The sequence below is a fragment of the Haliotis asinina genome, chromosome 5 (assembly GCF_037392515.1).
Source record: "Haliotis asinina isolate JCU_RB_2024 chromosome 5, JCU_Hal_asi_v2, whole genome shotgun sequence".
NCBI lineage: Eukaryota > Metazoa > Mollusca > Gastropoda > Lepetellida > Haliotidae > Haliotis > Haliotis asinina.
In genome coordinates, this window is record NC_090284.1 from 5,538,681 (window position 1) to 5,562,866 (window position 24,186).

The 24,186-nt window shown below is 40.5% G+C and overlaps 3 protein-coding genes across 3 annotated transcripts; 2 read left to right on the forward strand and 1 right to left on the reverse strand.

The window, feature by feature from the left end:
- Positions 1–2,888: 2,888 nt before the first annotated feature.
- On the forward strand, positions 2,889–3,708 carry LOC137283326 (protein PBMUCL2-like). The gene is made up of 2 exons (XM_067814778.1): positions 2,889–2,892; positions 3,284–3,708. Exons 1-2 carry the CDS (start codon positions 2,889–2,891, stop codon positions 3,706–3,708), a joined length of 429 nt encoding a protein of 142 aa, XP_067670879.1.
- Positions 3,709–8,722: 5,014 nt separating this feature from the next.
- Positions 8,723–17,945, reverse strand: LOC137284137 (TGF-beta-activated kinase 1 and MAP3K7-binding protein 1-like). Its single transcript, XM_067815823.1, has 7 exons — positions 17,812–17,945; positions 16,227–16,363; positions 15,537–15,690; positions 14,460–14,546; positions 13,527–13,665; positions 12,707–12,932; positions 8,723–12,403 (listed from the first exon to the last, which is right to left on the reverse strand). Exons 1-7 carry the CDS (start codon positions 17,869–17,871, stop codon positions 11,560–11,562), a joined length of 1,647 nt encoding a protein of 548 aa, XP_067671924.1. The 5' UTR covers positions 17,872–17,945; the 3' UTR covers positions 8,723–11,559.
- A 251-nt stretch (positions 17,946–18,196) lies between these two features.
- On the forward strand, positions 18,197–21,670 carry LOC137283729 (LYR motif-containing protein 1-like). Its single transcript, XM_067815394.1, has 5 exons — positions 18,197–18,269; positions 18,711–18,949; positions 19,795–19,855; positions 20,732–20,763; positions 21,144–21,670. Exons 2-5 carry the CDS (start codon positions 18,797–18,799, stop codon positions 21,258–21,260), a joined length of 363 nt encoding a protein of 120 aa, XP_067671495.1. The 5' UTR covers positions 18,197–18,269; positions 18,711–18,796; the 3' UTR covers positions 21,261–21,670.
- Positions 21,671–24,186: the final 2,516 nt, after the last annotated feature.

Below are 24,186 nucleotides of genomic sequence, written 5' to 3' on the forward strand. Positions count from 1 at the left end.
CAAATCTACTCTGTGTTTATCAATATCCGCCCGTCAGTGATCATACGCATCCACTACGTTAAACAGAGAATGAGAGATAATATCAAGTGAGATAAATCAAACATCTTCCTTTCAGTCTCACTGGTCAGACTGCCGAGGCTGATGTGAGGCTGCTGATTCTCGGATGTTGCGCTGGTCAGGCTGATGACTCTCGGATGTTGCGCTGGCTACGCTGCTGAAATTCAGATGTTGCACTGGTTAGGTTGCTGAGACCCAGATGCTGCGCTGGTTAGGCTGCTGACTCTCTGATGGCTGCTGAGACCCGGATGTTGCGCTGGTCAGGCTGCTGACTCTCGGATGTTGCGCTGGTTACGCTGCTGAAACTCAGATGTTGCACTGGTCAGGTTGCTGAGACCCAGATGCTGTGCTGGTTAGGCTGCTGACTCTCGGATGGCTGCTGAGACCCGGATGTTGCGCTGGTCAGGCTGCTGACTCTCGGATGTTGCGCTGGTTAGGTTGCTGAGACTCGGATGTTGCACTGGTCAGGTTGCTGAGACTTGGATATTCATCAAAATATACAGTTAATTACCTTAATGCAGGATTCTTCCACAAAACTAAGGTCGTTTTGGCATGTACTCGTAACAGCATATGGCCTCTTAATTTCGTTATTGCATATTGTTATATCGCAGCGGATACTGTAGTAATGTGATGTGGGCATATTGATTGTTAGTGGAAGTATACTTCCTCGTAAAATATGAACCTTGTCGCGGCCATATTGTAGCAAAACCTGTGATTTCCAGTCCACTGGAAGCCTTTTGAACGACTGGACTTTGGATCGGGATGTTAGGTGATTTCGGAGTGATGTCATTGTTTCCCAAATGAATCATCGATCATCGAGATGAACACAGACTCGATTATACAGACCCCAGCTGGAATATGGTGGCTTTAAACAACAGACAGATACAGATAAACAGATTAACCTGATATGATTGACTGATTGTTCATTGATCTCCCCTGGTCATTGGCTGATTTCACAACAGCCCTGTACAAAAGTCTTTGTACGGCAGCGTTTGCGTTTGATGTAGAAATCAATATACGAGGGCCGGTCAAAAAGTATTAAGCCTAATACATACAACAAACAATTTGGTAAGATTTTTATGTTTTATTTTTCCACATAATCACACTTTATTAAAATGCATTTCTCATATCGGAGTTTCAGTTGCTCAATTCCATGTGCATGGGAAGTCCTGTCAAACACTCCTTTACAGCAGATTTGAGCCCGTCATTACCGGTATAGCTAGACGTTTCTTCAATTATGGAAATAGGTGAAAGTCGCTTGGGGTCAGGTCAGGTGAATATGGAGGATGAGGCAGTACTCCGAATCCACATTGATGTACTGCAATCTTTGCCAATCGAGAGGTGTGAAACAAAGCATTGTCATGTATAATCAGAACTCCAACCTTCAACAAACCAGGGCGGGTTTTTTATTTGATAGATGCTCTTAATGTGTGGAGTGTTGAGTAGATCAGTGTAGTAGGCACCAGCGACAGTCTTTTGACTCTCAAGGTAGTCATCATGTATGATGCCCTTCGCGTCCCAGAACATTGTTGCCATAAATTTCTTAAATGACCTTGAAGACTTGAACTTCTTGGGTGGTGGAGAAGTGTCGTGGTGCCACTCTATGGATTGACGTCTTGACTCCGGATCGTAATGATAAATCCATATTTCATCCCCTGTTACTAATCTACACTACTATAAAAATTTCAAAATCATGCTCCATCAATTCAAAATTTTCTTTTGAAATGTCACTTCTCATTTTCTTCAAATCAGCATTGAGAAACTATGGGACCCATCTCGCAGATACGTTGTTCATGCCCAAATGATCATGGGCAATAGTTTGAATGAATCCATGGCTTAGATCCGTTTCTCGTTAAACTTTAGCAATAGTCACACGTCTGTCTGCAAGTTTCTACAGTCTTCTACTGTTTCTTCATCAATGGCTGTAGAGGGCCGTCCACACCATGGGTCATCATCCAGACTTGCCCTGCCAGACCAGCAGCCCATCTCTTAATTGTGGAATATGAAGGACAATCATCCCCATGCACTTCTAATGGCTGAATGCCTTCCATTGTCAAAAACTGTATAACAGCACGTTGTTCCATCTCTCACGTTGAAACAGATGTGTATACCCCAGTAGGCTACAAGGACCTGTTGCCTTCCAAATGCTGATGAAGAAATCTGTCCAACAACACTCCTAAGATTAGTTGGTGTCACCATTCTGTATGCTTAGAACATTTTGACCAGCCCCTGTAGTCTTAATGCTAGACTGCATACTGCATATATTCTTGGAATCCGACTTCAGTTAGTATTTCTAGTGTTAGCACATAGTCCGTATATTCAGAAGAGTATTGATTTGAGACGAGCCTTCATGAAGATCCATCTTTAAGAATACGATCACTAAAGCTAAACGAGTTACAGTGGTCAGTACTCAGAATCCCAATACACCAAATATTCAGCGTATTGATGCACCAATATCATGTTTTATGAAATCGTTTTGTGAAAGGAGCTATCCGATTTTCACTTGAGTGTAAATCAACGCAGATCTACGTCAAGAGGAGATTAGCAATAATGAATATTAAATACCAGAATTACGTAATTAACGAAACAGCATGGCATTCCTAACTGTCCCAACTGCATTAATCGATGTTCAGGTTGGTGATCACTGAGTTGTCGGGTTATTTACAGACACGATTATTTACAGACCACCTCCATATTTGTGGGATACAGTTGAGCGCAGTGTAAATCAACAACCAACCAAAATTCTGAAGCTGAATTTAGGACTCCTAGCATCGGTCACCAAGTTAACCTCAACCTCATTGCGCCCATGTGGCGTTTAGATACAAAGCAAAATGAGTGGGTGTGTTCCACCGGTTTTACTATATCAAGGAGGTGGAACCAAAATTGGGTAATTTTACAAGCGAACCAGGACTTCGGCGTCACGAAGGCTTACCTAGGAAGCACGTGATCGGAAGTGTGGTCGGTCATGCCTATATATGTAGGAATACAAACACGAACAGTGATTATCAAACAGTATCCACGAAGACTGGTGTGTGGCCTGGGTTCGACGCCCCTGACAAAAAGTGGTTTAAATATCTATGTGTGGGTACGATGTATCGCTGTGACTTTGGATGGCGAAAGGGACTGATGGGGTGATGACGATGGTTGGCATGAATCTTTCACAAGCAGCGCCCGTAGCAGATCGACTGTGTTCTGACTGACCTACAACACCTGTCGCTTTGTCAAGGTCACTCGTGTCAGGAAGAAGACCCAAACACAAGTGGTTCAGAGGCCAAGATTGATCCATGCACAAGTGGTTCAGAGGCCAAGATTGATCCATGCACAAGTGGTTCAGAGGCCAAGATTGATCCATGCACAAGTGGTTCAGAGGCCAAGATTGATCCATGCACAAGTGGTTCAGAGGCCAAGATTGATCCATGCACAAGTGGTTCAGAGGCCAAGATTGATCCATGCACAAGTGGTTCAGAGGCCAAGATTGATCCATGTACAAGTGGTTCAGAGGCCAAGATTGATCCATGTACAAGTGGTTCAGAGGCCAAGATTGATCCATGTACAAGTGGTTTAGGGACCAAGATTGACAATATCAGCAGAGAGGATTCGAACACGTCAAAACATGGCGCGAACATGACATACTCTTCCGATATGCTATAGCCACCTGAAGGAACCGTGAATTGCGAAAACATTCGGTGATGATAAAACGTGTTTTGAAGGCAAACCTTGAATCGATGTTTAACGTTATGGTAAATATACTGTGTATTTGAGACACATGCTGTTGGCACGACGCTGTGTGCGTTGACATGCAACTCCACCTGAATCATCGATTTCCGAGAACAGGTGATAACGCACAGCATCACAATGCTTAGCACCAGGGATGAGTGGGTCGATGAACTACCTCACAGTACTGAACAGAAAACATTTACGGCAATACTTGCTGTAATGTAAGTGGTGCCAGATAAGAAGATTTAACAATTTTTCGGCTGGTGACAAAAGAGTGCCCCTACGACCAATCCTTCTACCTGCACACTCATAGCAGCACGTGCCTTGCTCTCTGCAATGGTTCGCCCAACCATCACAATTACATATCGATGTTTATTCGTAGCGCTGCAACGACAAATTACGGTTAAAAAAGAAAATCAATGTAACAATTTGCACCGTATCACGTAAAATATCGACCCAGTGTCTTTTAGTATGTCTGCATTGTTCTTCCTACAGTTCGCTAGTTATACGTGACGTGTTGATGACGGACTTGCATGGACATCGGGAATTCGGTTACGTTGTCCCTGACAGTCGAGTCAGAGGCACGACGACCGGAAATACCGTTGGCTTTTGCGAACAACCGTTATTGTGCCACAGAAATTGTGTTTTCGATCAGCACAATGTGGTCCCACATCATTTATTTAGCGGATATGTCCTAGAAGGTCAAGGGGTGGCCGTTCACAACCACCTGTACTATGGCCTAACATTGAGAAGAAAACCAAGACTTTTGTGCCTGGAATGTAAATGTTCAGATTTTGTTGTTGTTCAATTGTCGATTAATTAATTGCAGAACCAAACAAAAGTACACACCTGGTATTTATTGATTATTTTGACAAAACATATTTACGTTGTCTGTTTGAAAATAACCAGTTACCATTGTCGTATTGTGGCGCTTTAGTTAACTTTGAGGCTTCGCGAGTTATACATGAACGCGGCTATTTCGCATCGGCCATAACGAATTCGAAGCAAGGTCACAGAACCGGCGCGGAGTAGCTATTCTTCAAAATGGCTAATAAAAACATGGCAAATAAAGGAAGCAGACGTGCCGTTTCGTGAAACTTTGTTTCCCAATTATAGATATACCGAAAATATAAACATGTGTTGAGAAATCCTTCTTTCAAATACCAACGCTACCTTGGTAGGAGAGAGAATGCACTGGGAACTGGCCACAGTATGGAATCACAATATCTCTTGTATACAAGTACATACTGACACTGGTGATACTGGCTGGTGACACTGTGACAATGGATTTGTTGTTGCAATGTTGCAAACTGGATTACAAGATTTTAAGAGGTGAACAAGTTTGGACACCTGGAAGCCGAAGGTGTAGTGTGGTCCTGTAGTACTTCGCAAGAACATTTGTCCATGACAGTCGGCCTTTCAGCATTGTACGTACCCCATACCGAACGACTTCATTTCAGACAAGTGATATCACATGAAAATGTATTGCGTTGGGTAGACTGACCAGTGAGACATACAGATTTTTCAGAAATGACCGTCTATATATCTAGGAAATAAAGACGAAGAACCGTATATCCAGCCCACACGCGGACGTCTAATCTAGATGGCGATGCCATGATGTGCCGGACATTTGCAAGACTGCTTTACGTCATAAAACTGAGGCTGGGCGTTGTTTTGAAGGAGTGAGTGAATGGTTTTACGTCAGTTTTAGCAATATTCCAGCAACGTTCCGGCGGGAGATATCAGAAATCAGCTTCATACATTCTATTGTATACCCATGTAAACGTAAGATCGTGACAGAGAGGTCAGACGTGGTCAAATTCCGTAGTGAACCCCAGGTTCCGTATTGAACCCCTGCCGGTTCTACTTTTTCCAAAGCTTATTAAACGGACTGCTGCAAGATAAGAGGGTAATTTGCATTGAACTGGAAGATGTCACGGGAGCAGAGAAAGAAGGAGTTACACCCTAACAAGTCCAACGAACCTAATCTATGTCATTCAAAACCGGGGCGGTAGGATAGCCTAATGGGTACAACGAAACAACGAGTTCGAAGGACGAGTAGTTTCTCTGTTCCCACGGCATATTCGAGTTCAAAACAAAACATCCAAGTGAACTAGTGTCCCGGTCTATAGATGTACCTATGTGGGGAATCGAACCCGGGCCTTCGATCGGTGTGTCGGGCGAACGCTTTAACCACTTGGCTACCTTACCGCCCTGTTTTTCAACGCTATAGATTAGGTTCGTTGGGTCATCTGCTTGTTAGCATGTGGCTTGTAGAGGGGTGTCCTCAAACCTTTCTCTAGTTGTAGGAAGAGTTTGTTTTTAATGACACTGCTATTAGTATTGGGCTTAATCCTTCTTTCATATCAACGTGAATGCGTATGGAAGTAGAGCAGATGTTGTTTTGTTCATCGTGATTATGTATGTATTTAAATACAGGGGGTCTCACGTTGTCTGGCTCTAATTACCAATGTTCGAGCTTTGTGTGCCTCAGTATCGATCTATAACGCTAGTGTTGACACCTGGACACTGCCCATCAGTGTTACCTGACGTCAGTGTTACCTGACCGACATCGCTTTTGTTACTTCTCACTGGTCATGTATCAGCTGTAAATGTTTGTAAGATGGCGATGGCGGTGTTGTCTGCAAGGAAGTATCTCGTTATTGGAAACTTAGCTAGGTCTTAGGTCAATATCATTATCTTAACGCAAAACAATATTCACCAATACCATTTGTCCTATTCTTCCTTATGTAATTCCCGAGAAGGACACTGAAAGTGCAGTGATCACATCTCTACCACACAACCGCTAGAGATCTGATGAGGAACTATATGTTGTACACCGGAAACTGGAGAAGCGCCTCGTGGTGACTTAGCATGGCGTTTCTATTTCAAGGTCACATATAAAGCATTTACTAATCTAGGAAAATATGTCAAAATTAAAGACAGTGGATTAACCTAATTCCCGGTATCTTCAGATAGCGGGTTACATGGCAGTCTGTTAAGGCCGAAAGAATCCGACTCGTGTCGCCTTCTTTTCCTTTTAAGAATCAAGAGGTGTGTTGACGATGGAAATATAATTAGCACTTGGCTGAAAGTGGCAAACTAGTGGCTAAAAGCATGAGTAACAATACACGCCTCGGGGAACGTGGACATGAAGTCATGTCAATAAAACACAAATATACTGATGTATAAATACATATACAAATATTTGGGCGAACGATTCATGTTCAGTTGTTGCTGACTATGACGTTTCTTTAGTGTCCTTTAACTGACCGCTTAGCAATGCGTGTTTGTAATGATGTATATCTGAACCTAGTGAGTCGAAGTCTTTACACACAGGCGCTCGTGTCATGGCGAGGATTAAAGATTTCTTTTAAATAGATTTTAAGCCATGGACCTGTATAGATAATAGTATTTACATTGACGATATGACCACGCGAAGTATGGAAGTATGTATTTGGGTAAGATCATTTAGTATAGCTTGATTTACACCCTAAGATATCAGGTAAGAGATTTTCAGTATAACGTTTAACGAACAACTTGCCGTTATTTCACGGTATTTGAGTGAGTGAGTTTAGTTTTACACCGCACTCAACAATATTCCAGCTATTTGGCGGTGGTCTGTAAACAATGGAGTCTGGGCCAGACAGTCCAGTGATGATCAGCATCCGTTTGCGCAAATGAAAACCGATGACATGTGTCAACTAAATCAGCGAGCCTGACCACCCGATACCGTTTGTCACATCTTACGACAAACAGTCGCCTTTTGTGGCAAGCTTGGGCTACTGAAGACCTGTTCTACCTCGGATCTTCACGGGTCCAAAACGGTATGCGAGTCCAAATATCTACCTCAAAACATTTTTGTCACTCGTCATGAATAATTTCAGACACATTATGCGACAGTTTTTGTGAGACTGGTAGCAGCTGATCAACTGTTCACCCAATCAGATTTGTGTCATGTAGGGTGTCTTCAATGAGGTGATTATGTTGTCTCTTTCAGATCGTGTTATGATACCACCAATAAATTCGAATGCAAATTGAAACTTGGATTAAGTGATGGGTTACACAAGAAAACATGTTGATAAAAACGTCAGGGTGTAGTGGACGTCATTAGAGTGGTGCTCAGATATGTCCTCACAGAAAAATGCTTGACAATGAGATGGTGATGTAGTCATGGCTACCAGCTTACCACACTTTCCGGCATTGATGTTCACGTTTTTAGTCAAATTTGTCACAGTTGTCATATGAATATGCATAAATTGGTTTTCAAAGCACATATAACAGTATTTGTGTACATATTAATTTGCTTGAACATTAAGCTCATGTACATAATATTCCCAACATGGAGTAGGCAAAGCTTCAGTTTGATTCCATCAGAGTCCGTTTTCAAAACACTCTGAAAACCGGGTCCACAAAAGGTTCTTAGCACCATCGTCATTGCTCATAATCCTGATGGGGCATTTCATCCAGTTGGTGATGCTCAGAGCCTAGCATCCCTCTACGCAAACACACCACAATACAATGGAGTGCTATTCAAGGCAAGGGGAAAACCAAGCAGTCTTACTCAGTGTAAACAAAGAAGTTAAACCTCCAATAGCCTAAAACCTTCTGGATTGAGTCACTGCGGTACATTTCCTAGTTCCCTCATCATACATCAGTGTTCATGTGCAATGCCTTTCTGGAAGTAGTCCAATGTAACATGTTGTGTTTGACAATACGCTATGTGAGCAATGCGTATTTAAAGCTTCTGTTTGGGAACCATGCTACACGAACTACTTGATTTTGGCTACCAGTTTTCTGATGTTCATATTTGTGTAAGCCATATGGCTGAGTGGCACACCAGGGACACAAGCCCCAAAGTTCTTGATTCTGTACTTTACTGACAAATCATTATCCTAAATACCTTACCAAATACCAACGTTTTCAAGCATAAACCACAAGTAACAAGTCAAATTCAATGGTTTATATTTTCATTGACATGCTTGATTATATACGGAATAGTTTTTACAAGAAACAAACTAAATCTCTACAATGTCACCTACCTCATACTCAACAGTGTCTATCAAAATTACACTTACAAAGTAATGACACTGAGAATAGACTTTACATGTGATTTACACTATTTACATACATAAAACACACAAGGCATCTATATACAAGTAGATTATTGTTACATCTACACTATATTCTAACACAATGTTAGCACTATCACAGCAGAGACACCCATAGGGGGCATCACATATTATCTCAGTTTGGGGAAACAAACAAGGTTGTTGGTCTGAGTCGCATAACTGAACAAAGCAGGGACAGTCTATTTTAATATAATCAGATGTTCTAGATCCCCATTGGATACCACTCTTGGTGGAGATCTCAGGACACCTGAATGACCTGCCACAACAGATTAAAAATCAAGGATGTGATGGCTACTTAGCCAATTGGATGATGTGGCACCATTACCTGACCACCTCAATTCAGAAATTTAATGTTTACAGATGAAGCAAAATACTGCTTTGATAGTACTAATTTTGATTCATTTTTATATGTCATGATGTAAATCAGCAATAGTGTGTAAGATATCCAGATCATAATGGTGTGGCTCTTTTTTCTACAATCGGGACTGTCTGTTCAACAGACATAAACTTGATAATCCCAGAACTCAGCATACTCATCAGAAACTGGATGATGAGACTGTTTATGTGAGGCTATGGAGGGGTTTTCATATCTAAGAGTGGTATCAGAGTAATAGATCGGATTTACTGAGATCTTGCCACAGGTGACACATGTATACACACAGGCATTCACCCCATCCAACCATTGGTACAGTCAGGCAGAACCTCCACACATGCACATTGAAACTATAAGGCCAAATGGTTTTTAAAGTCTTGTTGTACAGTTGTCTGGGGAACATTATTCAGGATGAAAAACAGGATATGAGACATTTGTTGTTCAAGACTTTTTTAAACATTTTGCTACATATCACATTCAAGTCAGCCTGGCAGTTGGATGAACATTACTATTTTTTGACAATGTATAAAATTGCTTTTCAGATAATAATGCATATTTGTTTATCACCTGTAGATGTGTCAACTAAGACAAAACATGTACTGTACAGTTGCTAAGCTGATAACTCATCCAGCAGCACACTAACCAGCATGCCCCACACACATCAACTCACACAGCAGGAACTCTAGATATGGCTTATGACCAGTGGCAGACATCATGCTGCCTTACGGCAGTTCATGTGATCTAGACACTACAACTGATCCTCCAAAGTGATGCTCCACAATGGACAGTCAACAATGAACTCTCCATAATGGACTCTCTACAACTGTCCCTACACAATGAATTCTCCCCAATGGCTTCTCTACAATGAATTCTCCATGAAGGCTTCTCTACAATGGGTTCTCCACAATGGATGCTCCACAATGGACTCTCCATAATGAAATCTTTGCAATGGACTCTCTACAGTAAAGCTCCACAATGGACTCTCCATAATGAAATCTCTGCAATGGACTCTCTACAATAAAGCTCCACAATGGACTCTCCATAATGAAATCTCTGCAATGGACTCTCTACAATAAAGCTCCACAATGGACTCTCCATAATGAAATCTCTGCAATGGACTCTCTACAGTAAAGCTCCACAATGGACTCTCCATAATGAAATCTCTGCAATGGACTCTCTACAATAAAGCTCCACAATGGACTCTCCATAATGAAATCTCTGCAATGGACTTTCTACAATAAAGCTCCACAATGGACTCTCCATAATGTAATCTTTGCAATGGACTCTACAATACAGTTCCACGATGGACTCTCCATAATGAAATCTCTGCAATGGACTCTCTACAGTAAAGCTCCACAATGGACTCTCTACAGTAAAGCTCCACAATGGACTCTCTACAGTAAAGCTCCACTATGAATGGTTGGTGTGGATCATGCTGCAAGATGCATATACTCATTATGCTGGTGGTTCTACTCTTGTACTGAGGTAATGCAAATGTTGTTAAGATGCATGCCATTATCTTAAGTAGGTCTTTTAACTCTGCCGTACATTTACTTTTTCACATTTCTTTAAACATTCATAGAACTGATAACAGAATATCCCTGATATCTTCCTGACATGAGACAACCATGCTCAACTACATGATCCATATTCTCCCCAGTTCCACTGGACAAGTGCACAAGTCCAGAAGGCACATGCACTACACCTCTGGTCCACTACACAATGGACTGTTCCACTATGCAAGTGCACTGGTCCATTTTACAAATGTCAATAAATATTATTCTGGTACAGTGTGACTGACTGCAAGAAAATCATTCTCAATTGATTAGATGACATCAACTTTCTGTCAGCATTAATATCCTGAACCCATTTGCAACTATTTCCTTTTGATTTGAAATATGCCATGTTGATAGCAGCTGTCTATTCAAAATACATCCATGAATAGATACACTCTCTGCAATGATACTGAAAAGTGAGATGGCTACTGTTTTCCTATTTACTGATTGATAAGATTTGGCAAATGGCTACAACTAGGTATGTTGATAACAGAACAGAGATAAGATAAACTGGGTGATCTAGATGGTGGAAAATATCACACAGACTTCTTGTAAAAATGAAAGAGTTATTGAAGAAACGCTGAGTCATAAAGTGTTAGACATTATAAGGAATAGTTGTCAAGCAAACCTACTGTTGAAACCCTGATAATTCAGCAGCAAACATCCTAATGGCTGTCTGTAGTCACACATTGTACTTGTCTGTACACACATCATTCACATCCTCTCAGTCTTCTGGTCCTGTGGCAGTCTCAGACTCCTCACTGATGGGATCATAGCTGGACTTGGGGTTGACGTCTGCTTCAAAACATGCTTGCTGGTCACCTGTAAGCCTCTCAATGGCCCGGAAGAAATCTGAGAAATCCACATAAGCTTCCACTCGGCCATTTTCATCAAGCTCCAGCTTTGGAGCCTGGTACCTCTGCTGGAAGGGTCGAGCATCACCAGAGCTCTGTGTGGAGTTTGTGCTGGTACCGGTGCTGGTCCTCGTGCCCATGGTGGTTTCCGTGGTGAGGTACTGACTGCCTGGGTTGTTGGTAGGAGTTAGGGGTTGGGAGTCACTGTAGCTGCCCACAGAGAGGTTGGAGTGGGAGTAGTTGCTGTTGGAGGGACTGATTGGGCTGGGGATGTTCAGGCTCGGGACAGCTGCAGGGGGTGGGGTGTTGAAGAATGGGGGCAGAGACACAGGCACAGGGTTGTATCGTGTTGCTGCAGTTGGGCTTTCAACTCCATTACCTAAATTTTGGTTAAAGTTTCGTACTAACAGTGTGATATCATCTCTCTTCTGACAAAGCTGTTTCCTGTAGCCTTGTGCTGTCATGTATGTGTCATGGTGTATACGGACAACTTTGTCCACCACAGCCTGTGCCACACCGTTCAGTGTGGACTGGTTCCCGAACTCCTGGAGAACCATGGAGGTGATCTCCACATTGACCTTCTCTGTGCCCGTGGCATCCTGCAAAGCCTGGTACAGCCCATCAGACATGATAATGAGGAAGCAGGTATTGTCCGACAGTTGCACTCCTCCCTCCAGATGGGGCTCAGCTATCACAGGCTCACTTGTTGCATTACTGAAAACAAAACAACAGTTACGTCAGGAATTATGCAGTCAGTATGAGTTTTTCACTGCTTAATAAATCCACTAACACATCAGTATTCCAGGTATGTGCTGAAGGCCTGTATGTAATCGAGTCAGGATGTGACAATTCAGTCACTGGTACTGAGATTCACAATGTCTGGTTTGAATGTGAAGACACAAACACATCAGAGTGTCAGTGTCTAAATGTTTTAACTATTTAGTTTTTCACTACCAACACTAATTTCTTGACTGAACATGTTAGACACCATGTGATAGGAAACGTATGTATTCCTACCGTAAAATATCGATGTCCTTGTAACCGCCCTTAACATGGTAGTCACCAATACATCGTGTGTTGTCAGAGTTCCCAATCTTCCGGAGCTGTTTCAGACGTTCCACATCAAGGCCAAGTTTGGTAATCCGGCGCTGCTCCAATTCATCATTCAGGGTGTGGTCATACGTGAGCTGCATGACACGAACACGATTGTCCTCCTTCACCACTAGTAGAACTCGTGAGTCACCTGAAAATAGAAGTGACTGCTTATTGTAATACTCCGCTCTGAGAAGTGTCAAATGACTGATGTGCATGCTAGTGTCAGTCATGATTTACCCAAGTTATGTAACTGCAGCAAAATTCATATACTATGGTTTAACATGGATACTCAACTCAGGCACCTTATCAAGTATGGAGGCTTCACTCTGAAGGTTTATTGTCTTCCAGCTGGACTGTCCATGATTTAATGGTTCAATACTACATGCCAGGCAGAGTGACATCTGGGACCATAGTTTAATTTTGGGGGGTTGAAGCGGTCTGGGGATCAAACCACTAGCCTTTCCCTTTGGGTTCATGCCCTATCCACTACAACATGGAAGCTGTTAGCACCACTTTCAGGTACATCTCAGTGTAACAGGCCTTAGCCAGCTTCCTGGCTTAGCCACACACTCATTGTTTTGCACAACATGCAGTGAAATGGAGATTTTAGAAAGAGCCTAGCAAAGAGAACAGAACTCTATCACCATACTCATAGTACAAGACAGGAACACTCCAGTAAATCTATAAGAGTGTATATCTGTCAAAGTGTACAAATGACAAACATGAAAAACACTTCACCCACCAACATTGGCCACATACAGCTTTTCATTGTAGATGAGCACAACAGATGCAGTTGTCCCCCCTGCTATTTCCAAATCCAACTGCTGAAGCTTGTTCACAATGTCAGGATACTTGGTAAAGGCTTCATACTGAGTGATGCCCTGTAGACAGGCAGATAGATACATAAAGGCAATAAGTCACCAACACCCTCAGCTGTCAATAAAACAGATTCATCATGACAGACACAGGCATGGCAACAGGGGAAAGTGATTCAGCGGGAAATCAGCTTGGGGTATGGGGGCTGCAGACCCCCAACTGGCTCCAGGATCAATTGATTTGCATTTAAAACAACAGATTTCTGCTGATTCATGGATAATTGCCATCCCTGCAGATGAAAAACAGTCTCACTGTGCTCACAGAACACATTGTTAAACAGCCATCCTGTCAACAGCTCCCTTGATCAGTTTGATTGGCATTTTGAGGGTTGATGGATAATAGAAACGTATAATACTTTATGGAAAACAACTTCTTTATTTCTATGATGCAATGTATCAGTATAGCTTCTTATATATTCTTATACTCTTGCTTGAAAACAGTATAAGAATCTATACCGAAACATCGCATCATAGAAATAAAGAACTTGTAATCCATAAAGTATTATACGTTTCTAATAGCTCCCTATTTCTTTTCATGTCATAGTACAAACATATACAAAGATAAGGACAGCTATAAAAGTATTATTAAAGATTTATTGCATCATTATTGCAACTGTTTCCTGTTCACAGTATCCCAGGTAGAGGATGACAATCACCAGTGTCACAATGTGAGACAAAGAGCTTGCTTAGAATGTGAGATCTCACAAATAATGAGTTATTGAACACAAACAATATGTTCCATGGCTACGAGTGTGCCATGTATAATCTAACTAATACATGACATGTACGAAGCCACTTACATCAGGCAGTTCCAGCATACAAGTGGTTCTTTGAGCAAGCAGATCATCAATGGTTTCAAAATACCCCTTCTCCACAGCATGGAATGCCTGTAAGTACAAATAATTGTCATGTGCATTTAATAAATAATAAGTCCACAGATTGCACAACAAATTTCATATTAGTCTACGTACATGGTATAACATTATTGTTACTGAAGTCAATGATTCATAGTGCACACCATTCTCAGCTCCCTAGGAAGTAACCCAGACTGTATGCACAGCATTCTCATCTCCCTGGGGAGTAACTCAAGCTTCAGTTAAGTCCTATACCCAGATATACACACAATGAGGACAGGGTGCAGAAAATAAACACAGCTTTTAATGGTTCGCCTCTGTGACATGATTTTTACTAGACAATTGATTATATTCATACAAGGATCAGTTGTAGATCTTACTGGGGAATAGTTTGACTCCACATTTACAAAGAGCAACACTAAATGCACTTTGGATCCTGAAGCAAAAAGAAGCCCCATCTCTCATCATTTAACATACTGCAAACACAATCATTGTTAAGGTACACTACATGTCAACCTGCTATGAGAACATGTTCTCACTTGCAACATATGTCATATTTGGGATTTCACTCTCTTAGTAAACTACAACTTCTAGTACTTTTTCGGTTGAGTCCCATCAGGGATTCGAACCCGCACCTTCAGAATCAGGCACCTAATCGCCAGCACACAAAGTCAGCCGCCTAGCCCGTTCAGCCACCATGACTTCCGCTAAGAAAGTGAAATCCCAAATATGACATATGTTGCATTTGACCACTTTCTAATTAGCACTGTGTAATCATGTTCTCACTTATTGTCAGAGTACAATGGTCTCTGAACATCATAATATGTTTTCAAATAGTCATGACTTTATCATGAAATCAATATCAGTTATCATGTTATCATCATGATTGATGTCACTACAATAGTCTTGACAATGGAAAATATGTGCAGGATGGCTTGTTTGTCGAATTGACAGTTGTAAGTGAGTGAGATGTTTTAAAGATGTTTCTTATGTATGCAGTTAAGGAATTAAACTTAGTCAAACCTGGCGCAAAACCCCCAAGATGGCTTCATCAGTTATCTTGTTATTAAGCTGCCCAAACAACAACTCTGCTGGCATACGCTGAGCAGCAAAGTTTGCAGCCTTGCTCCCACTGTGACCATCAAACATGCCGTACAGAAAACAGCCATCAAAGGGTCTGCAAAGACAAAAGCAGCTTTATTTTCAACAGATATGGGTGCTAATTATGCTAGCTGACAACAGGAACATAAAGATGTCAGAGACTGCGCCCTACTTGAAAACATCAATGTTGTGGAGTTGAGGAGCTCTCAGGCCCTGGCACACATGGAGTCAAACAACCTGATCATAAAAATTATTTGGTTGCTTCAAGTACAAGTACAAGTTGGCTTTGAACTGAAGTCTGATCCTGAATCCATAACGTACCATAAGTCTTGTTAAGTTCAAACAACACTCCTCAACTCCTATATGTTGATGGATTAACTTAACATGCTTAATGAATGTTAGTCTCATTAAAGCATATCTTTCTCTATAATATGATACCTCTCTGCAGGAAGCTTTCAGGACGATGCGGAAATACTTTATGTTATCTCTTGATGTCTGTTATTGTCTGGCTATTTATTATGACTGTCTTCCTAAATAATCCCACCCAAAAATAACACATACCAACAATTATATAAAAATACATGATATAAACAATGTTGGAAAGATACAAACCTAAAATGGAAGCTCTTGTCTTCAAACTCATGTTCTTCCCTTCGGTGGCCATCATCTCTGTAAATCTGGTTGGTGGAGAAGCCAACACCTGACAGATAACACACTGGCAGGTCATCTGTCCAGCTCAGAGCGTGACCCTGAAACAAGGGGGATAACCATGATACCAGGTGTAGTCACAGCTGATATTTAGTTTCCTTGATCATTTACCTATGTTTACCATGCACACATCCGATCAACTTACTTATACTGACTTGATGTTATCATGTTTATGATATGAAAAAATACAACATAAGGGTTCATAAGGACATAAGGTCAGGGTTCATTGTTCCGAAATAAAACCTACTTGCATCCAGTGCAACCTTTGGTAATAACACTGCTGCACCAGACTACAACATGTTAGTGTGGTCAAACATAAGCAATGCTGGCGAACATACACATTCTTTCAAGATGTATGCCCAACAAATCAATAGAAACAGTAGTATCTCATTTTTGTGGCCTGCATACTGTCTTAAAATAGCTAACTGTCTATAGAGTGTAAATAATATAATAAGCAGCACACTTATTTCAGGAAAAACAAACACGGTTGACATCATGAAATAATTACAAGGCACTGGGTGCAAGATGGAGCATAAATATTAGGTTGCATTAGGTACTTTTAGGATTCTTCTGTGCAAGTTCTAATGGTCTAAATCAAACCCTGATTGTAAACCCTGTAGTACTTGCAACTAGTTTGCTATCAGTTTGGCCTTTCAGCTTGATATTATTTAGTTTATTTAGTTTTGCTTAAATTCAACTGAAGCGATTAACTTCAACTTCCCTAATAACATACTTGCCTAAAAGTTATGAATCAAACAGATCAATAGTTCTTGAACACAAGACAAATTGGGCAGAATGATGGTGTTGGTCGACAATTTACTATGTAGGTCAAAACATGTATGTTCCTAAGTACTGGACATGTTCATCAGGCTACAAATAACCAGCTTGTTCAAAACTGATCAAGTCATTGTGCAACATTATTATAATACCTAACATAATTATCAGTGATCATTGCTAGGAAGTCTTTGTCATACATTTCACAGAATTTTGGATTAGATGAAGTATAATAAGAGTAATTGTCTCTCCACGATTAGATCAATAATGGAGAAACTTCAGTAGGAATAGTCTTTTAAATAGTTTTTTCATTTAACCATTTTTCTATAAAATCCAATTTTGGAGATACACGAGATTTTGGAAACAAGTAAACAGTAACTATCAATTTACACACAAAGTTTAACTTCCTAACTTCCAAACATTTTTCCGTCTACAACACCCACCCCTCCCTAAACAGTTCGACCAAATGTTCGGATGTAAGTGCAGGGCGGTCGTTACAGTTAAAAATACCATGAGTGACAACACATGCCCCCAGCCAAAAACGCACACTGAACCAAACTGTAGCAGATACAACATTCCGCATCATCCCACAACACTGTCCAAAGCTACAACATTTGTCCCTAAAATGCTTCCAGAGGAAAGAGAGTATACTAGCTGTCAATGTGCAACAGTCTTCAGACTAAAAATCCGATTTAAAGCCTGTGGCATTACGCACCTGCATTCCTAGTCTAGGTGGGTGTCCTACCGACCCATTTGTTAATCTCCCGTCGGTCATGACTTCGGGAACAGGCCGATAAACACCTACAAAAAAAAGTTTGGAAAACCCCAACCAATGTGTTCCGGAAGTTGGAACCCGGAAGTATACCTAGCAGTCGGCGCAAAGTATGAAAAGAAGGACTAGGTTGGCAGTCACAGCAATAATATGACACATACCCACAGACTCGTCTTTACAATGATGTCAACAAAACATAAATAATATATGTACGGAATTTTATAAGTTTCTTCTCTATAGATACAGGCACTGGATATATAACGAAATAATACTACAGGATATTTATTCAATGTCCGTATGAGTTCTTTCATTCCATGTTTTTGCATTCAACCCGGATTGTAAACTTCCGGACGAAAGGTGTTCACATGTGAGACGCGGAGAAGCATGACAGCAGAAGACTGGTATAAACTGAGATATTGTGCCTTTAGAGCTTGTGTCACTGTTGTATCTTCTTTTATTTCCCTCGCGATGTTGCAGAATATATCCATTTAAATCTAAACTGTTATGACAGTGTATCAGAATAATATATGCTGATAAGTAAAATATAAATGGATGGGACTTGGGAATGTTTACACTGTGGTCAATATCATTTTATAGTATTTGTTAAATCATTTGGAAAGAGTTTCGCCTCTACCCCACTCTTTTTAATAAAATATTTCCACCTTCCCCGGTGTAATATTCTACCAATGACATGTTTATTGATTATATTTTATCCAACTGTTCTAGTTTATTGAATGTATATTTTTGTGAGGTATGCATGTCAGTTTGTAATTTTGGCTTTTGATTGTGATGGGGGGTAACTCTTACCACTCATTCATGTTGTTTAATGATCTTATTTGCAGATTACTTGTAAATCAGCTTGACCTTCAATTTAATCAGCACATATTTGCCAAGGGATATCTGGAATGTTTAACCCAAGCTGATTGTGATGACCACGAGAGGGCAAGTGTTGGCACTGTATCGACGGATCCTGCGACTCTCTAGAACCTGGGAGTCACAGTCAGGAGTTGCTGCAGAAACCCAAACAGAGAGAGACTACATTCGAAATGAAGCTAGGCTTCTATTTAGAAAGAACAAGGCAGTAAGTATCTGGTAGAGGTTAAGATTTGCCTAAACCATTTAATTGTTCAATAATTGAGAAGACATGGTCAATATATCATATGTATGATAATATCTAATGTCATAGTAGGAGCATGATTACAATTGACATATTGACACCATGCGTTTCACATTCATGCTAGTAAGTGTCACAGGTTTGCCAGTGATTTTGAGTTTTCTTCCTTACTTTGCCAGGATCTGCAAAATTGATCTGATTCTGAATAATATACTAATCCTTGTGGAAGTAGTCATTGGGTCACACACACCAATGACACTTTGGGACTTTGGTTGACATGCCATACTGCTGCTCAAATTTAAGTATATTGCAGTGTTCAGGTAATACCCTGCAGTCCTGCTCTTGGTGTGTTTTGTATGTGTTATCTTTGTTTCATTTTGAGACAGCTTTGAGAGCAGGATTAATGAGTGCTGACTCTTCCTTATGATGTGTTTTGTTGTCTTAAGTTCTGACATGATATTTCTCATATGATATTAGACTGGAACCAACCCATCCTCAGAATCTGAGGATGGGGTGTCGCTGTCTAATTACCAGTGTAGATCCATGTTAGAATTGATCTTCAGTAACCCATGCTCTCAGTAGAGGTGACTTACTTGATCAGGGTGTTTGGACTCGCTGACTTGGTTGACTCATGTCATATTATCACACTACCATAGATCAATGCTCATGCTGTTTATCACTTGATTGTCTGGTCAAGACACAACTATTTACAGACCGCTACCATAAAGCTAGAATATTGATGAGTTCTGCATTAAAAAACAAACCAACCAACTGACCAGGTCTATTTGAATTAACTGTATCTGTTCAAACAGGTGACAGATGAAAAAGAAATATATGAATTTGTGCGAGAAGCAGAGACAAGGATAGAACTAGGTGGGTATTGATTACGCCAAGGTTTTCAAAACTTTGATGACTTGTAACACGTAAGAATTCAATTTGACTACAAGTAATATCCTCCACAACAAATGTTATTCCTCAGTCATAAGAATAGATATATCAGACATGTATAGCAGTGAAAACACTGCATCTGAACACATACCAATTTCCATGTCTGTGTACATGCTTTGGAAATAAACACGAGTGAAGGTTTGGGTTGGAATTAATCTGCATTCCATCCTTGTCATGAGAAGCGGCTAAAGGGATTGGGTGGTCAGACTCACTGGCTTTGTGGACACATGTCATAGTATCCCACTTGCGTAGATCGATGCCCATGCTGTTGATCACTGGTTTGTATTGTCCAGACTCAATTATTTACAGACCGCCGCCATATAGCTGGAATATTGCTGAGTAATGCTTCAAACTTCACACACTCACATTAGAGCAATGATCATGAATAATGGAGATTCTGATTATTTAGAGTCATATGGCCAGAATATTCCTGTGTCCAGAAATGAAAAATAAATCCACTTCTGGAGGTAGCTGACGTACACTGAGGGCACTTTATTGCTCATACATTATAGAGCATCGGGCCTACCCAGATATATCGACTTCTGCAGGTAGCTGACATGTACATTGAGGGCACTTTATTGCTGATACAATGTAGAGCATTGGGCCTACCCAGATATATCCAAAATGTTCTTGTTTCAGCTCGGGACTTTCTTAAACCTCTGTTGATGTCATTCTGGTGAATGACAGGACACTACACTAGGCTTCTAATGAGATTCAGGAATGGAATACATCCCTAATTTTGTTCGAGGATAAATTATTTTATTGCAGGAATTCAGCAATATCTGTTTATGTATGTTTCAGCTCTTCATTACAGACTTCCCTATCCACGTCCGGTAAGTACATTACAAAAGCTGCTTTCATTCTGGAATAAAGCATGTCCCAGGCAACCTATGAGTGCAGTGCTCAAGAATGGTGTTTCAGAGTAACAGGACATTGGGTCCTGTAAGTTTCAGATATCTGTCTGGCCCAATGAAAATTCACAGTGAATCAAATTAAACACACATTTCAGATTTAAGATTTCTTGTAGTTGGCAGTGAAATTGTTAAAGAACATTAGATTTTAAACCGCAAACAAGTGTCACATGCCACAAATAACAACTTCAGTCAAAGTCATTATGAAATGTACTGTCTTTGCTGACATTTTAACTCATATAGGTGAGCTACAGTGGCATGGCGGTTTTTCAGAGATGTAACACTGTTTTGTGGGATTACAGGTGAACATTCCCCAACAGACGTTGCCACCACGTGGGGCAAGGATGAGGGCACAGAAACGGCAGATAGAGCAGTCAAAACCCATCTACCTCAAGTCATACAAGGACACAAAGGACTAGGTGTACGATGGCCTGACATTTAGCTGAGTGACATAGTCAAGATACCAAGATCTGTATTTTTTAATTCCTCTTCTCACAATCGGGGTGTAGAGTTTCCTTCTTTGGGTTTTTCAACTCCAACGTTTCATTTGGCTTTGTTTTTTGTGAATGGAATATTTGGCCCTTATAGGTTAGCCGTATTGTCTCTGACAAGTGTAGTTATTGCGGACTGGTGATCAAAGATCAGAGGATCATGTAAGTTATGTGCCACATTACCTTGTACTCCATCCTCCCAATACTGTTTTGTATTGTAATGCCTTACTAGAAGGTCCGCAGACACACACACTGTTCCCTTTCGAGACAATTCATATAGGGAAATATCTGCATGAGTATGTCTAGAATTCATGTGTGAAATAAACAGGATAAGCCTGTGATGTCTTTTGTTATTGTCTGAATACAAGGAAAAGGAAGGTAAATGCCTGCGGTTTGTTTGATCTCTGAGGTGAGTCATGGGGGATGGTCTCCTTAGAAGAAAAATGTTTTTTTGTGTGTGTTAGGTATCTCTCGTCCTAATCTGGTAAGATTTTTTGACTGGTCATATGGCTTTGTGTAGTAGACTTGGAATATTGGTCATGCTGTCAGTGGCTGTGTGGACAAGCCAGGACTATGTACACGTCTGAACATTTATGTACGTGTCAGATAACATGCATGAAACAACAAGCTGAGTAGATGTTGTTATGTTAAAGTTGTACCAGTCATGTTTGTTGTGGGGGGATATAGTCGACGCCTCGTCTGTCCGTCCATCCGTCCATAATCATTTTGTTTCCGGAGCATAACTCAGAAGCCATTCAATGTGTTTTAGACCAAACTTGATAGATATGATGATTTCAACCTATAGTTGTGCCTTTTGCTATTTACAGAGTTTGGGCATTTTTTTTTATGGAACATTTTGGTGTTAGTTTAGGGGTGGGGCGGGCTTCGTTTCTAGAGCATAACTCAAAAAACGTTCAATATTTTTCTGCAAAACTTGGTAGATATGTGTGGCAGGCCCTAAAGTGGTGCCTTTTGGTATTTACAGGCTTTTGTGATTTATTATTTTCTCGGTTCCATGAACTTAGTTAATTAGTTAATTCGGACTTAGTATCAAAACGAAAGGATGTGCTTCGTTTCCAGAGCATAACTCAAAATCTGTTCAATATTTTTCTTGTTAGATCGGAACCTAATATGGTGCCTTTTGCTACTTACAGGCTTTAGTGATTTTTTAGTTTCTTGGTTTCCGTGGAAGCGTTTTGTACTTAGTCTCAAAAGTGAGAGGTGTGTTTCATTTGCGGGGCAGAACTCAAAAACTTCTTAATATCTGTCAGTGTTACTTGGTAGATGTGTGTGGCAGACCCCAAAGTGGTGCTTTTTGCTATTTACAGGTTTTTGTGATTTATCATTTTCTTGGTTTCCATGGAAACGTTTTTGACTTACTCTCAAAGTGAGAGGTGTGTTTCGTTTCCAGAGCAGAACTCAAAAACTTCTTAATATCTGTCAGTAAAACTTGATAGATATGTGTGGCAGACCCTAAACTGGTGCCTTTTGCTCTTTACAGGTTTTTATGATGTATTATTTTCTCGGTTCCATGAACGTGTTGCTGACTCCGTTTCCGGAGCACAGCTCGAAAACCATTTCATATCTTTCAAAAGATCTTGGCAGATATACGAGACAGATCTTGAAATGGTGACTTTTTCTGATTACAGATATATGGCATATATTTTTCATGAATTCCATGGAAACAATTCAGACATGGTCTTAAAAAAACAATTAGTAGCTGTCAGATGATTTGTCCTTTCAAATATGTGGGGGCCGGGGGGATATGTCACCTTCTGATGACTCTTGTTTTTTTTTAATGTCTGAAACAATATTTATATTCAAAGACTATCACTAGAGGCTGATGTGATGAACATTTTGCTATAGTATTCCGAAAATGTGACTGAATGCAAAATACTTCATCCCAACATGGAGACTGTAACAGAGGGAGAGGTCAAACCTTGAAAACCTCCTTAATGAGCCTTGACTCATCACGTAACTGGTGTAGCCATTAAGGCGGAAGCTAAGTTCTTAAGATTGAGCCTGGTATATTTTCAACAGCTGATTACATTCGCTGAGTATAGTGACAACTGAAAACCGACTTGTCGAAGATAAGATACCTAGTCTGTCACTTCATTTTATGTCAGGTAATTGTTATTGGTGTCAGTATTAGTTCAGGTAATTGTTATTGGTGTCAGTATTAGTTCAGGTAATTGTTACTGGTGTCAGTATTACTTCAGGTAATTGTTATTGGTGTCAGTATTAGTTCCGCAGATTTGTAGTAAAGTTTCATGTTGGTATGTTATAGCTCACTGGCTTCATTTCTCAGTACATAGCAAAGAAAGACTAAATTCCATTTCTAAAAAACTCTTTCACAGGTTCATTTAATTTTCAGAAGCGATATTGCTGATCTGTCCTGATCTTCCTTTGAAATACTACAAGGCGGTGTTTGGGTGTTTCTAGTTATTATTCTAAACCTTCTTTCATATACACCTATTATTTTTATAATGGGAATATATCCTCAGGTGAAAGGTGTTTGCAAGCAATAGTGATAGGTTCTTGAGAGGCATTTAGAAGTCGGTATTCTAATATATGACAAAATGTTATAGATGTCAACTTCTTTATTGTTCTCACAACGTCTCTTTCCATTCCTTGCCCCTTTGTCAGGTGGATGCTAACTAACAGTTAAACAGGATATATATACTAGTAATGTATTGGTGAAGCCTTGCGTCTAATTGATTTCCCAGGCATTGGGTAGGTAAACCCCATGGTCTCTGTTCATCTGTGGGGCTAATCTCTTGATGTTGATAGCTTCTGAAATTTTGCATAGATGTTGGATGCTATGATGGTTGTTGCTTGCCAGTCAATGGAGTGA